The sequence below is a fragment of the Protopterus annectens genome, chromosome 4.part0 (assembly GCF_019279795.1).
Source record: "Protopterus annectens isolate FY-2018-M chromosome 4.part0, PAN1.0, whole genome shotgun sequence".
Classification (NCBI taxonomy): Eukaryota; Metazoa; Chordata; order Ceratodontiformes; family Protopteridae; genus Protopterus; species Protopterus annectens.
Window position 1 is genome coordinate 1,855,745,492 of NC_056733.1, and position 15,887 is coordinate 1,855,761,378.

The 15,887-nt window shown below is 33.6% G+C and overlaps 1 protein-coding gene across 2 annotated transcripts in view; it reads right to left on the reverse strand.

Moving 5' to 3' along the window:
• Positions 1-15,887, reverse strand: part of LOC122800048 (slit homolog 3 protein-like) — a 2,083,326-nt gene that overhangs the window by 667,484 nt on the left and 1,399,955 nt on the right. Inside the window, exon 6 of one of the 2 annotated variants that reach the window (XM_044069531.1) lies at positions 14,987-15,058. In XM_044069531.1, the coding sequence (XP_043925466.1) occupies positions 14,987-15,058 (72 nt within the window). Of the gene's footprint in view, positions 1-13,462; positions 13,536-14,986; positions 15,059-15,887 lie in introns of those variants that run through there. The other variant, XM_044069532.1, reaches the window with a different exon arrangement.

A 15,887-nucleotide genomic window follows, 5' to 3' on the forward strand; every position in this document is an offset into this window, starting at 1 on the left:
AGAATATCTAAAATGCCCATATTCATCTGGGGTAAAATGAAATGTTTTCTGTCTCCCCGTTTAGATAAATGTGTTTATTTAATTAATTAGATTGTTTTTAATTGCACATGTGGTTTTAATTTGTACATTTAAAACAAATAATAAATTATAAACAAAGGTATGGCATCTAAGTCCAAGGAAGTCATTGTTCCACTGTATTCGGCATTCATCAGACCTATCATTGAGTCCAATGCCTCCTTTGGTATGTACCTAACCATGCATATCCAACAAATGGAACATCCACAGAGGTTCCTCACTAAAAGAATACAGGGCGTAAGTAATATGTCCTATACAGACTGCTTCAAGGCCCTATCCCTCTATTCTGTCTCCTACAGGCTTTTGAGGGGATATCTATGCCTGGCATAAAGGGCATTGTCAGACCCCACTCTGATGGACCTCCTGCATAACCACAAAACAAACAGTACCAGAATTATCCATTCTAAAGACTTAAACATTGCCTGTAATATAAATAGGACCTGATGGAGAAAGAGGTCTGTATCTCAGAGACTACCGCATCTATGGAAGAGGGTCCCCATCCATGTGAAGCAGAGTTCCTCCCTAATGTAATTCAAGTGCAACATGGACAATTGGATGGGAAGCCGAAATTCATCCCTGGCTTAGCTTGTATGTTTTTGATGCAAACAGGTAACATGTAAAAGGTTCATCTCACAGGCCCATGCTTACACTTATCAAGGGTATCAGAACTTTTCAGAGATTTGGGATGAATGGCTAGGCTTAAAAAGACCCTTGTGGTCATTAGTCTAGTACACACCTACGAACCTATAACATGATTTAAAGTGTTACACAACTTAAGTTGATGAAGGACATCGTCATTTTTCCACAAAATCTAAATTTGTTTAATAAAAATCTATTTTCCTAAGTTTTTCTCAGTTTTGGTGTTTGAAAGTGGCTTTGTGTTAATTGATTAGATGTGTGTATATGGTATACATACATGCGTACATGAGTATGTCATTGTTCACCGATTGCATATATCTTACAACAAAAATATCTTAGCAAAATTAACCCAATCAAACTCCCTAACTAGACAGAATAACTAATCTTTAGTCAAAGCAAGCGGGCTATAAAGTTTTCCATCTGAAACAAGTATTCAATTTAGTCTAAGATTCCATAGTCTTGGATCCACTTTACATAAATACCAGGGGTGTGGTGCACAACCTTAACATCTGAGCCTCAAGTGGAGACAATGGTTTTCCAGGAAAGCCAAATGTAGTTGTGTTTAGTTTTTGTTTTTTAACTTCATTCCATTGCTGCCTGCTTACCAACAGACATACTTTCATTGAATTTGCTTCCTATGTTTTATTTATATGCTTTAGACTACTTGGGAAATTATAACGTACTATATTGTAGCAGCACTTTTTATGAAATGTTCATCTTTTTAGCACAACAGCAAATATTTAAGTTTAGAGACGTTCTCTGCAGGAAAACATCAAAGGTTTTAAGTTACTTTTGGTGAAACAGTACAAGTTGCGAGAAGCACAACTTGAACATATATATTTTAACTGTAGCATTTTTCATTTATGTAAATGGGTTGTGGTATTTTGTTTCAATGTTCTTTTATATCTATTTTTATGTTCCATGGGAAAATTATACTTTCCCAGTTATATCAGCTTTATTTTCCAGTTATAAACAAAATGAAACCATAATTATGCTACATTTTTGAACCGCAGTTATAACGTTTGATTAAGTAACACTTGCATATTAGTGAAATGCTTTAGACATTTGATTTATGTTTGACTTGACAATAAGAAGTACATAAAACGCAAAAGGGCACAGCCAGTAAGTACGTCTGATACACTGACGAAGTGACAATTGGCACTGTTTTCACTCTGCTCTCACTTAGTAGTACTGCTACACACTTGATATTGCTTTTGAAATCATTTAAAGATGTTTGATTCTCCATCAGTCTTGGGCTAGTCAATGATTTGGTGTTTTTTTAACATGAACCAAGTCAAACCGAAAACCACGAAAATACGTATGGAAAGCACCAAGCCACTCAGGAAACACTCAAAAAGCGGCAAAAAATTTTTTAATAAATCCTTTTGAAGTGCGCTTTTAACATACACTTTTCGTCACGCCATAGTTTTTATATTGTTAGTAACTGGTTACTTTTGTGAATCTTTTGAATCTTTCTGAAAAAGTCGGGGCAGGCGCTCTGACGAAAAGTGTATGTTAAAAGCGCACTTCAAAAGGATTTATTAAAAAAGTTTTTGCCGCTTTTTGAGTGTTTCCCGAGTGGCTTGGTGCTTTCCATACGTGTTTTCATTTTTTTAACATCACATGCTTAGTATGAGTGCTACGTTTTATTTACTTCAGCTATGCTTTGTGAAGCCTTGTTATGTTAGACAGATTAACTCTGAATATAATATGACATCTGTGTAACTGGTAAAGTCATTTTTATTGAGATGTATCTTACAGAATAACCATATATCAATTTGCCTGAAAAACTAAGACCAGTTAATGTCATGAGGCTATATGAAATATATATTATATAGTTATGTATATTAAATGCCAGTAGTAAAAATACACCAGAAATAAACAAGCTGTTTCCTGCTACTCCTAACTTTATAAAGATATAAATCTATAGTGGATTGCAAGGAAAAATCTTTTTTGCTGTCTAGTGTTTATAATATAGTTATATTATAATCAACATGGAAGCATTTCCAGTACATTTTAAGGATGTTATTTGTAATATATTTCTAGAAATCACAGTATGGATCAGTGCATTGGCAAACTTGACTTGTTAGCGGATAGCCCTGATGTGTCATAGCAAGAGGTTCTCCAGTTCGATTCTCAGCAAGAATGCCTTTTTTATGTTGTCTGCATGTCCTCACACTGTTAGCATAAGATTTTCTCTGGGTGCCCTGGTTTCCTTGTATAGTCCAAAGATATGCAATAGGTTGATTGGGTACTCTAAGCTGGCCATAGGTATGAGTGTGAGTGTAAGCGTGTGGTATAGCAAAATTACTACAGCGGGGCTAGCCACCCGGTGGTGTGAACCTTGGCTCTAGATGATTGTTTCTGTTGAAGTGACACTCTGATCCCATGTGTAAAAATTGGAAAAGGGGTTATGAATAGATGGGTAGATAAAATGACCCAGCAGAAGTATTTACACACACAGCAAACTCATATAAGCTTAAAACAGCTACTCTGAGCATTAAATATGTGACACCTACACAATACAGATGTGTTTTCTTCAATTAAGAAATCATAAGCATCTTTCAAAATACTTTAGCCTTGAGTACATTACCAAGGAGCTTAGGTATAGCAAATAGTTTTCAGCACTAGTCACAACATTATTGTGACTTTTATAGGTTTGTGTAATAAAGGAAACATGTTGCAATAAAATGCATTGAAATACACTGCACATAGAACAGTATATGGCTACAATAGAAGGAACACAGAATAAAGAAATACAATAAATATATTTTATCTCTGGGCATTTGGCACAATTTATGAAGAAATATTAATACGTATAATTACTGATAGCAATAGTTGTACTTTATATACTCATCTGGATAATTTTAAAAGCATTTCAAAGTTTAGGGATCAAATGCACATTATCTGCTGCAGTTGTTCTAATTAGTGTGTACTTCATAACCATTATTAGCATTCACATGGATTCTAAATCTCAAGCAGATACTGTGTGTTTCAATTTTATCAAAGTGTTGATATGGTTAAATATGATATATTGTAGAAAAAAATAAAAAAATAGTAATAACTCGCCACCAGCTTGCACTCAGAACAAGCTCATAGAAACAAACTGATAGATTAAGCTAGGTAAACTTATTAGTAAACCTAAAGGGCTAGGAAGGTGAGCATCCCAGCTCCCATTTAAATATCTTTTCAATGCATTCCGTAGATGCAGATATTATAGCAGAAATTAGCATGGTCAGATTTGCTGATATTAAGAAAAAATGCTGGAGAGCGACAATCAGACTAGCAATATATGCAACAAGTAATAGTGTTGTGCCAAATTTGTTTTTAATTACTATAAATTTAAATAGTACATGGTATGCTCAGCCTGTATTTATTTAGTTATGTATTTACTTATTTACTTTACAAGTTGTTTACGGTGTAAGTGAAGTGGTCTACTGACACTTTTCAGTCATGATATGCAGTGCAGAAAAAACGTGCAATTCATAATAAGATAGTACATCAGATTGCTATGTACATAAAAACAGAGTATTAATACATTATAAAAAGGTTAAATATCAAAAAGGTTTTAAATGTAGCAGAAAATACTGCTTATACCATATTCACACAGTGTGATAAACTTTACAATATGTGAAACTAACCAAAATCCCTAAAGCAAGTGAAACTGGATTCATTTTGTAGGAATACAGTCAAGAGATTTTTTTTTAAGTTTTTCTAAACTTAGATTGCTGTTAACTTTGTTAGGTCCTAGTCCAGACAAGGATTTTTCATCTACAGCTAGTTTGAATTTGGCCAAAACTAGTGTTGTTTTTGTCTACATCTGAGAAAATAAATGTATTCTTTGGTAGCATTTTCTTTTTATAAGACCCAAGATGCAGGCTAGCCTTGTTTAAGATAAGTACCCAAAATGAAGTATTCTAGAATATCAACATGATGTCTTCTTTGGTGAGAAAGAAGTGCAAATCTGCATATGTTGGTCTTCATTAAGTGAAGTTTTTATGGATGACTGCCTGAATTAAGACATAATAGAGGGAGTTTATATTCAAATTTAGGAACAAGAGCATTTTTATCAAAGTCTGAATGAGGCATTGGTGAGAGGAGGTGTGAGATTCTGTAACATAGTTTGAGGTGCGATAGTATTTTAGAGGTAATGCTGTCAGTATGAAGTCAGACTCAAGAGTGATTCCAAGATAATTTTGCTATGAGACAAATGGTATGACATTTCCTTTAATTGCTTTATTGTGTAAGAGTGGTATGCAAGGGAGTTTCTTTTCGATTAAAATTATCATTGCATTTGTTTTCTTAGAGCCGCTTAGGCATCTATTACTATGAAGCAATTTTTACAGTTGTGAAAAATTAGTCCATAATTTTGACTGAAAGGAGTTATGCTTTTTTTCAACAAAGAGAAGAATATCATCTACATACATTATAATATACATTCATGCTAGTTATATTAAAAGGAATATCAATGATAAGAGAGAACAGACAGGAGTCCTAACACTGTAGGGATTCCAGTGTTCAGGGATCCTTGTCTGACAGTGAATTGTTAGGGTAGAATTAAAAAGGTTCTGTTTCCTTCTGCTGGCAGTTGGGACTGAACTTTTCACCTTGTGTACGAAAGGTGAAGACATTACCCATATGTTAACTGATCCTTACCAGCAGGCCATCCACTTCCAGATGGTATAATGGTTAATTACTTATTCATCAGAATAATCATATAAGATATGCTCAGTCGGTTATCTCAGCTACTGCTGTTCATATTTAGGGACGTAGGAAATAAAAGAAGACCTTCAATGCACTGACCTTGGGGCTGTTACAGTTAGAAAGTGAAATTTTGGGTAATATGCTGAGGAATTTTGCATTAATTCCTTGAGGACTTATGGGCACTTTTTCAGTTTATATCTTCCACCTAACTATAACACTTTGTTATACTGACAGTTCTGTTTTAATTATTAGTTAGGTCTAAGTTACAAACTACAAATCTAGTTTGGGAAACTTGTAAGAGAGAGTTAATAATGCAAACTGATTTTATAGAAAATGGAATTACTAAAACAATAAAGTAATGTCCTTACTTACAAAGACAATATAAGAACCCTAAGGATGTATTATTTGTGGGACAAAAAATATATAAGAGCTAGAATAGACTGCATTTTAGAGTAGAAGGAACACAAAGACACAGAAATGTTTCACAAACTACAGGCAAAAAAAAAAAAAAGCCAGCAGTAAAAAATGCTGTTGGTTTCATTATAGAGTGGTATGACTTTGGAATAGGTTTTCTAGGTGAAGCTGACTTACAGAAACAGTGATCAATCTAAAAACAAATGTATCTGGTTTTAGGTGACAACAAATGTAGACGTGGATTTGATGGCAGACATACAAAATATAGTTTGTTACTTTCGTCACCCAAAATTCTGTGATATACAATATAATTTAATTATATAATTAAATACAATGGCTGTAGTAATCTATTTTTGACTGGCAATGCACTTATGGAGTATAGAACTTCTGTGGAAATTAATATGGTTTTGAGAAAATTTGTTTTGAATAAAAATGACAGTTTTATTACCTGTATTCACTGCCGTGCTTAAATTAATTTTGTAATGGAAAAAAATACATTGAGTTATTATGAAAAGATTGAATTTCTTAATGTAGAACTGGTTCAGAAATATTATACCGAAATAATTTACTTTACCTAATATGTATACAGACATGCTAAACGTCTTTAGCCATGCACTTTGCTAAATACTGTCTTTTGAACGGCAGGTCTGCATAACATTTATTTAGAAATAAAAGTTACATCTATACTGGATCTCAATCATCTGGAATTAATTCAGTTTCCTAGAAGATTAAGAAATAGTTGCTATTACTGATACACAGTGATAAACCAAAATGTCATCATCTTTATTTCCCTATTACCTTTGCTTAGATGTGTAAGGTGATCTGACATTTGAGATATTTAAAGAGATTCTCAATAAATGCATTGTTCCTGGATAGTATCATTGACTACAGCAACAAGTTAATAATGTCTCTGGTCAAGGACCTGAACTGTACTATATGAAACTTTGAAAACTCTAACAATTACTTCCCTTCTCATCCTTCAGCTTTTTCTAAGGTTGGAACTGTGTCCATTTCTTATATTCTTTAAATCACCAATTGTCTTTTATCCTGTTACATCTTCAGGAATAATTGATCATCCACCACATTTCTTCTGTGAAATAATGACTCCTTTTATTTCCACCAGTGTTGCCCACTTTGTCCGCTTGAAACTGTATCCACCTGTTCTCAAGGCTCTCTATTTTAGGAGACGTCTGGCATCTGGACTGAATAGCATGTGTTGAGGTACATCAGAAAAGCCATTCGATTACCTACAAACTAGCGTTCTAAAGGTGTGTGTTTATATTTAAGTTATGAAACAGGTTTGCCCCGAGCCTTTTCCCTACTGCTTTTCATAGCCTGTCTGTTCACCAGTTCTGTTCTAACCACCTATGAGGTCACTGGAACATTGGACTAAAGACTATATTCCTTCAATACTGACAGTAAGTTTGAGACATTATTTTGGTAAACTGGCCCACTTGAGGGATTTGATGTCAAATTTAAGAATGTCTTCCAGTGACAGAATTCAGCCTTAGTTTTCAGTGACTTTTGTGACAGGACAATAACACCTACCCCTTTCAGCTCAACCTTTTGTACAGATTTTTTCTTAAAGTTTAGTCTCTACTACCACAATTTTCCTACTCAGTTCTTAAGTTGTATAGTGCAAAGCTGTTAAGTATATCTTAGAAGATCTTAGAACCTTGTGCAAATTTCATTTTACCTTTTCTTTGAAGTTTTTCCCCCTCTGTGGAAGCTCTGTCTTGAACGTTAGACATAAAGTCAAGCAAACTTGTAAATAAGAACCAGGAACCACGACTAGAACACGAACTCCTTTAATAACACAAATGGAACACGAACTCCTCAGTACATTTAAACTACCACATTTCCTTAGCGCTTTCACCCATTTTACTTCGTGGGTTTCTTCAGAGTAATTTAAAAAAGCAGCAGCTGCTGTATAAATAGCGATTCCTCTTTCAATTAATTAATCAATCAATTTCCATGGAGATAAATTGCACTACTTAAATACATTTTATAAGTATATGTGTATTGTACTAATTAACTTCATGTATATATACATATATATGTGTAAAAAAAACCATTGGGGGCAGATCAAAATAACCAAAATAAATAACATTACTTAGTACTAATAAATAAATATACATTTTTAAAAAGACACAATCTTTTAACACTATTTTAAAAACCTAACAATTCATTTATATACATAAATACATTAATTTACTCATAAAACATATTGTATTGATACCATATTAAATATATATAAAAAAAGCTTAAATGCAGTGTGATTTTAATTTCAAATAAGAAGATGTAGATATATATTCATTAATCCCTGGCCAGTTACATGCATCTAATCTTAACTGCCATATGCATTCTTTTAACTCTAATAATGCATTAACATCACCTTCTTTGCTACTATCCTGTGGTATCCTGTCTATCACAAAAAACAAAAATCGTTTAAAATTTGTACATTTCTTACTGTGCATATAAAGTGCATTCGTGCTTTTTTTGTTTTTAATGTCCCTGTCATGTTCAGCAATCCTATCTTTTAATTTTCTTATAGTCTTGCCTACATAGAAGGCTGGACATGATAAGCAAGTTGCTAAATATACAACTAGTTTTGTATTGCAGTTAACATGACCAGGGCATTTAATAGTACGATTGTGATGTTTAATGCTAACATATGGTCCATCATTTATAAATCTACATCCCCGACAAAAAACACATTTCCTCATTTGTGAATATTTATAAGTAGTTACACTTTCAAAATGTTCTTTTAAATTCTTTCCTCTAGTATATACAATGTGTGGGGAACTACCTATGTATTGTATTAAGTCTCTCTGGTTGTTAAATACTACTTTCCATATTTCATGTACACCATCTACAATAGTGTTGATGCTGTTGGTGTATGGCAACTGTAGCAAACTCTTGTTCAAATAGTCGTCTTTTTTCCCTTCTTTGTTTTCATTAGTAAAACCATGTTTAATAATTGGCCTAAATGTAGACTGTCTTTTAGAGTTTATTTCTTTTTTAGTTTGTTCCAATAAATCAGTTGGGTATCCCCTGTTGTTCAATAAATTCATTAAAAATTCTATTTGTAAGTCAAATTCCTCATCTTCACTTATTATCCGTGAAAGCCTTACCATCTGTCCTTTAACCAAGTTACGTTTTTGGAAATATGGATGGCAGCTGTCGAAGTGAAGATAGGAATTTGAAAAAGTTTTTTTCCTAAAAATAGTTGATTCTATTCCATCCCCTTTTTTATATAGTTTTATATCCAGAAATTCACATTCATTTTCGTTAAAATTACTAGTAAATTTTAAAAAAGTTGTAGTACTCTCTAAGTAGTCCACAAATTCATTCAATTCCATTTGTGTTATTAAAGGAGTTCGTGTTCTAGTCGTGGTTCCTGGTTCTTATTTACAAGTCTGTCTTGAACGTTCACTGATTGCTTTTGATAAAATGTTCATGTCTGATTAATGAACAAGAATAAACATTTAACAATCCTGCTTTACACCATCATCTTTTCTCTGATCCCTATTCATTTGCTTGTTTTCATAACTACTTTGCTTCTGTTTTCTCTATTACGTATCAACAATATTTCTCCATCTGTGTTTCCCTATGATTCATAAATATATATTTTGTATCGGACTCATGAGACACCTTGCCTGCGAAAAACATTCTTCTATTTTTTGATAGATATGCATATTGCCATTATTCAGATGGTTTACTGCTTCTGTAAATAAGGCTCAGAGCTTTTATCTCTGTCTTTTACAATATTTGTGTTAGCTAAGTTTTTTTTCTATTGCAGTACCCCATTTAATTTTAGTTACTTTGTATACTTAATTAGCTTGTAACATGTCCCTTTTAAATTTTTAAGTCCTCAGTCTTAATTAGAAAAAATGTAAAATGAAGCTGAAAGTGAATCAATCATTCCCAAATATTTGTTTTCTTTTAGGTTTGGAATCCTATCTTCAACCATCTGAAAACACAGTGTCCAAAACTTTCCCTTCTTAGGAAACAATTTATTACTAGCTGATGTGTAACAGATGTCTATCACATGGAATACTAACACCTCAGTTAAAGAAGAGCTTGGTTTAATATACCCAAAAGAAGGATTCTGCTCTGTGTTGATTAAATATGAGCTGTGTACAGTACTGACATATACAGCAACACCTAAACCAATCTGGAAACCTACAATTTTATTTATTTATTTGTTTGTTTATTGGCATTTGTTTAACGGGAAAGTCCACTGGGCCAAGCAGAGCCCATTTTCAGTGGAGGCCTGGGGAGAAAAGCTTCACAGGTCATTTAGTTTGACAGTACATAATGCCCCAAACAGTAAAAACAATAGCTATAGTACAAATATACAATAGAATACATTATAATACATGGTAATACAATGCAGAAAAATAAGTTCAAGGCACATATAGTAGATTGAACCGTACAAATTCATTCAGTTCATGCTATTTTGAAAGTATAGGATAATCAAATCCTGTAAGGAATGAATACTGACTTAGAGTAACCATTTGGTAGACTTAGATGAAACATTTAGTAGCTGTACTTAAAGAAGGATTAGAAGAAGTGACAAAATTGATAAAGATGACACAACTTAAGTAAGGGGAGTCAGGTTTTAGGAGGGTGGGAATTGAAGCATGTGCATTAATGCTGCAAACGCACAATTAAACAGAAGAGATCCAAGGATTTTGCAGAATGAACACCTAAACTTTTGTCTGAAATTTTTACTCTATAGTTTTTTTTCTTTCTTTTTTTTTTGGAGAGGGTGGTGTGAGGAGCTTCTGTTTACAGTTCCACTCCACTTGAAAGAACATTACAATTTTAACGATTACTTGAAAGCTAATCACACATCTGATTACAGGTCACATGTTACACAAATCCTGTCACTGTGAAGATATTTAAGATAGAATCATCAGCTTAGTACAAATGCTAACAAAAATATATCAAAATACTAAAAATCTACCACTGATATGAGATTAGGTTAGGATCATGATAGGAAAAAGTGCTTTCTTATTGAATCAGTATTTTTTCATATATTTCAAAGTGGAAGCATTTAACATAATCCGTGTATTAGGATTAAGCCGAGCCTGGTAAACGTACCTCTCAAATGTACATGATTTAGCTTCATATTTTCTCCCTATCCCAAGTAAATGTTTAGATTTCTGTTAAATCACTGAGAATTGTATTCAGCCAAGAATGTCAGATACTACAGTGTTATACATCTTATTGTTCAGAAAATGAACACTGATACTAAACATGGTGTTCTACTAACTTTTTTAAAGAAAATTACAATAATAATTAGAAATTGTCCCAGATTTTTTGTCTTTAATTTTGCCTTTGTCCATGATTCTTGAACAAAGAAAGAAGTTGAAGTCCTTATGACAGAGAATTCAGTGTTTGGTGTTTACATTAAGAAAGAAAAAAAAAAACTGATGATGAAAAAATAAATAAAGATGAAGTTGTGAAGTAAGGAGGTTTTCAGGAGAAATGAGAGAGGATTTAAATCATGAGGAAACATTGACAGAATTACAAAGTAGAAGAGATAAGGAAGATAAATAGTGAGACAAAGAGGACATGTGCAAATAATAAAGTATATTAAGAAAAATATAAAACTTAGTATGAGACAGCCGCCATCTAAGAAATAAACTACAATGTCCATCGTTCTGATGTACACAGAATAGGATTACTTACACAGTTCCTTGGCATAATTCATGCACAATGACCAAATACTTATTGCGGAATATGACCAATTGCAGACTACTCTTCGGCACTACTACCATGTTAATGAACATAGCAGAATTGCAGACTGTGGCAATCTGCCTCACCACTACCATGCAAAGGAAGAAGTCAGTACCGCAGACTCTATCATGCTTCATCAGTCGTACCTCAGTAAGAAACATGGCAGAACTGCAGAATGTGGCACTTACATTACTGCTACCATGCTACTGAACATGAACGAACTAGCGACTGCAGTATATTATCATCATCTGCAGAAGCAGCATCATCATGACTATATTACCAAAGAACATGCCAAACTGCAAACTGTGGCATTATTCATTACCACTAACGTTCTAAGAAACATGGTGGACCTGAATACTGTGGTGCTATCAATGCGCTCATGCTAGATAATAACATGTTTTATAATGAGTAATAATTTTCAGATGCCATGCAAGTTTCACATTTTTGGTAAAATGTAGACATTAATTACTTGTTACTGATAAATAGGGAGTTTAATATTAAAAAATATTCTGATATTTTCTCAGTCTTTTCTCAATATATTTACCATAGCATAATGTAAAGCTGTTTTAATGCATTTACTTGTCCTTCATCTCTTGAAATTTGGAAAATGTTTGAATGCCTCCATTGTTTCTATAATTAGTAGAGTACGTCAATGTAGGTGTTCATTAGCACATATAACAGGGCAATAAATGTAGCAAAAAACAAATAATTAACTCATGTAAACAAAAACAGTAAGACAGAGACTCTTGAGTAAAGACAAAACTGAAGCATGTTGAATATGTGACTAATCAAGGAAAACAAGGTAAATTTACATGCAGTGCACATTGAGACACCAACACACCATTATCAACATATGAAATGTGACTCTTTGGAATAATAGAGGGAACAGCGTGTGAGATATGCTACAACAGCTTAAAACACAGACAAGGAATACTACAGCAATAAATGCAAATACATACTTTTGTGTAAGAAGATGGTTGTGTGCTGTCTTTAAAAATGGTTATGATTCCTAGTAACTGACAGCAAGAAACATTTAAGGAGAACATAACTGTCATTTAATATTAGAATACAGATTGCTCCAGACCTTCTTCAAGTTACTTTATCATTTTATTTCCATTTTAAGGAATATAACTGTTTCTTGCTTGAACAGAAATAGCACATAAACTTTAATGTTCCTAACAGACATAGCATCAAAGAAATAGTCCTATCCTTTGCATCCTTGCCGCGTCTTTGTATTGTAAATGAAAGATTGCTGCACGCTCTTGATTAAGTGGCACCATCTTCATCTCCTCTTCAACATTAGGTCAGAGATCGTAATGATACTGACATGTTTTTCACATACGCATTTCGCTTTCTCTGCAAAATGCAATTAAAGATTCATGCAGCATTGTCTGTTTGTTAAATCCAGCAGGAAAAAAATCAGACTTTCCTGAGGTGGCTATCTCAAATACTTAACACAACAAAAGGAATTTGTTACACCAGAAATTCCCCAACATATTACCAACACTATAAATACAAACAGAAAGCATTGCTTTCTGCATAGTCTAATGGAAATATTCAGTATGTATAGCAACAGAATTTTTAAGTTAGCAATTAAATTAATAGAGTAAACCCACAAATGTTTCTTCTGGATACTTGCACAGAGAGATATAATAATTTTACACTGTTCAAGTGACACCCTGACCCCATATACAAAATGGGAAAAAGGGGTTGAGGATGGATGAATGGATATAATAATTTTACAAGTACTAGTATCAAAAATGAAAGATTTACTTACTGGTTGTAAATGCATGCAGGCAAAATAAAAGTTGTAGTATATTGCTGCAATGTCATAAATAGGTACAAAGATTTTCAAATCATGCTATTATGTCACTAGTGTTACCTGAGTCATCTGCATTCAATCCTATTAAAGGACATCTTGGATTATATTCCCATACCCAGCACCTTTGCTACAGTTACGTACCAGTAAAATAAAACACAAACATAGATACAGAAATACATTTATACATCTCTTAATGTTGTGGTATCCACTGCTAAAGCTACACAGTACTGTACTATATAGGGCAGAACTTTACTTCCGTTGGTAGAGTTCAGGAAACGGAAGTAGAGTACACGTCAAGATTTAGTCTTTTGGGAAAGTTTATACTTACTGCAGGAAAAGTCAGACAGTGACATATGACGAATATGCGATGACCTGTGAATTTGATTACTATTTTTCCATTTCAGGTGTGCCATGCCTTTTAAAGTAGACAGATATTACTGCCACACTTCACAATGCCATTTCCTAGTCTTTATTTCATTTGTTAATCAGAGAGACTATATCAGATTCTGCTGTAAAATTATTATGAGTATTTTGTTTAATGTATTAAACAGTGGTAATACATGTTCTGCATTGATATTTAATGGCAGTAGAGCTTTTTACCAATACCTGATTTGCTCAGCAAGTTCTGTTACACATATACTCTAGAAAGAACTGCAAGGTTCTAGTCCCAAGACACCAGCGCAAAAAAGACACATCCAAAATATTTTCCTTTCCTGTAATACGAGAGGATTTCACAATCTATACTATAATGAATTGTTTCTGATGAGGAGAACTAAAATACTTACTCAATTAACAAATAAAGCATGAAGACCCTTTTCAGCCAAAATACAAAAGTGAGCATAGTGCACTTTATACACCCATTATATGGAAAATGACTAAAAAAGCACTATTGTATAATTTAACTGAATTGGAATGCAATGCTTTCAGAGAACTATTGCTTAATGTCTGCAAATAGGATGCAGTCAGAGCAACTGGTACTTGTATGGATTTGCTTTAAGAAATGTGTATTTTTCTTGAAGCCCTTAGAAAGAACACAATCATTGCCTTGTTATATGAGCTTTGCAGCTTTTCTTTCACTAGTAAGTCATCACTGAATTAACTTGTGTTAAAGAGGACTGCTGTTTTCCTTGTCCTAAGTTTGGCAAATCAGTTTCAGTATTCCATGCAAAACTGTATGGAAATGATCAATATAAAGATAATAGAAATTATAAAGCATAGCTCTGCTGAGTCTTCTTTTCTGAATCATTTTATACAACATCACAGATAATTCTTAGGTACCCACAAGTAGAACAATATTTAGAGTATCATATCTTAAGCCTGCATTTTTTCCTATCATTCTGGCCCCATGTCTGCATCATAGAAAACAAAATGCTGTCATGTATTAAGCTTCTGTTATATCGAACAGACCTTGAAGTGCACAGTACTGCTAGGTCTCCGGCATTTTGTCCACCAGTAAAGAAAACACAAGGCAGAATTCTTCTTATATAACATAGGAGTTATTTTGCTTGTGCAGAGACAGTTAAAAGAATTATCAATACAGAGACTAGCAAAAGGCAAAAATAAAAGATATGAAAGTCAACTCACAGAATTTCCAAATCGCGTAGTGCTCGAAAGGCTCCATCTTCAATGCAGCTAATCTGATTGCTGTCCAGTTGCCTGTAGAGATGGGCAAAAAGTCAGATTGCTTGCAGGATATCGTATCTGCCTTGAAAGACTGAGATCCAAGCATTCTGTCACACAGGCATCTAGTAACTGCCTCTGCTCATCATCTACGAACATAAGATTTCTCTGCCTCTCTCTTCTAGTCTGCAATACTGCACTGCCGCTTCTAACTATCTGAAGAAAATGAAATGGTTCAGACACATACATCACACACACACACACACACACACACACACACACACACACACACACACACACACACACACACACACACACACACACACACACACTCACTCCTGTTAGGTTTCAGTAAATATTAAATGCAAGATTTTTTAAAGCAGAAGGGAGTAATTTCATTACATTAGGGTGTCCAATCCATTATGAGCTTTTACTGTCATGTCATCAAAAGAATTTCATTAAACTAAAGGCCTGTAAATCATTGGAGGTCAGCAAACTGCCCTCAACGACCTCCCAGAATCCTCTTTTCTTTTACGGGAAGTTACTTCCTAGTCCTCTTGACATGGCACTAAATCTTAATGCTTTATCTGTCCGAGATCTACAAGAGTTCATGAACAATATGCCAAATATGAAATCAGGATATAATCCACTTTCTCTGTCTTCCATTACCCATACACCAAATGTCAACAATCATCAGTATCTTTGTACTATTACAAAGCTGGTATGAGATCATAGACTATATAAGTATTACAAAATTCATGAATAATTTATTGAAACTGGAAATGCTCTGAGGAGAATTAAATCTATTACAGTATCACAGAAAATAAAATTTCATATTTAGACAGCAGCATCACTATTACTAAAA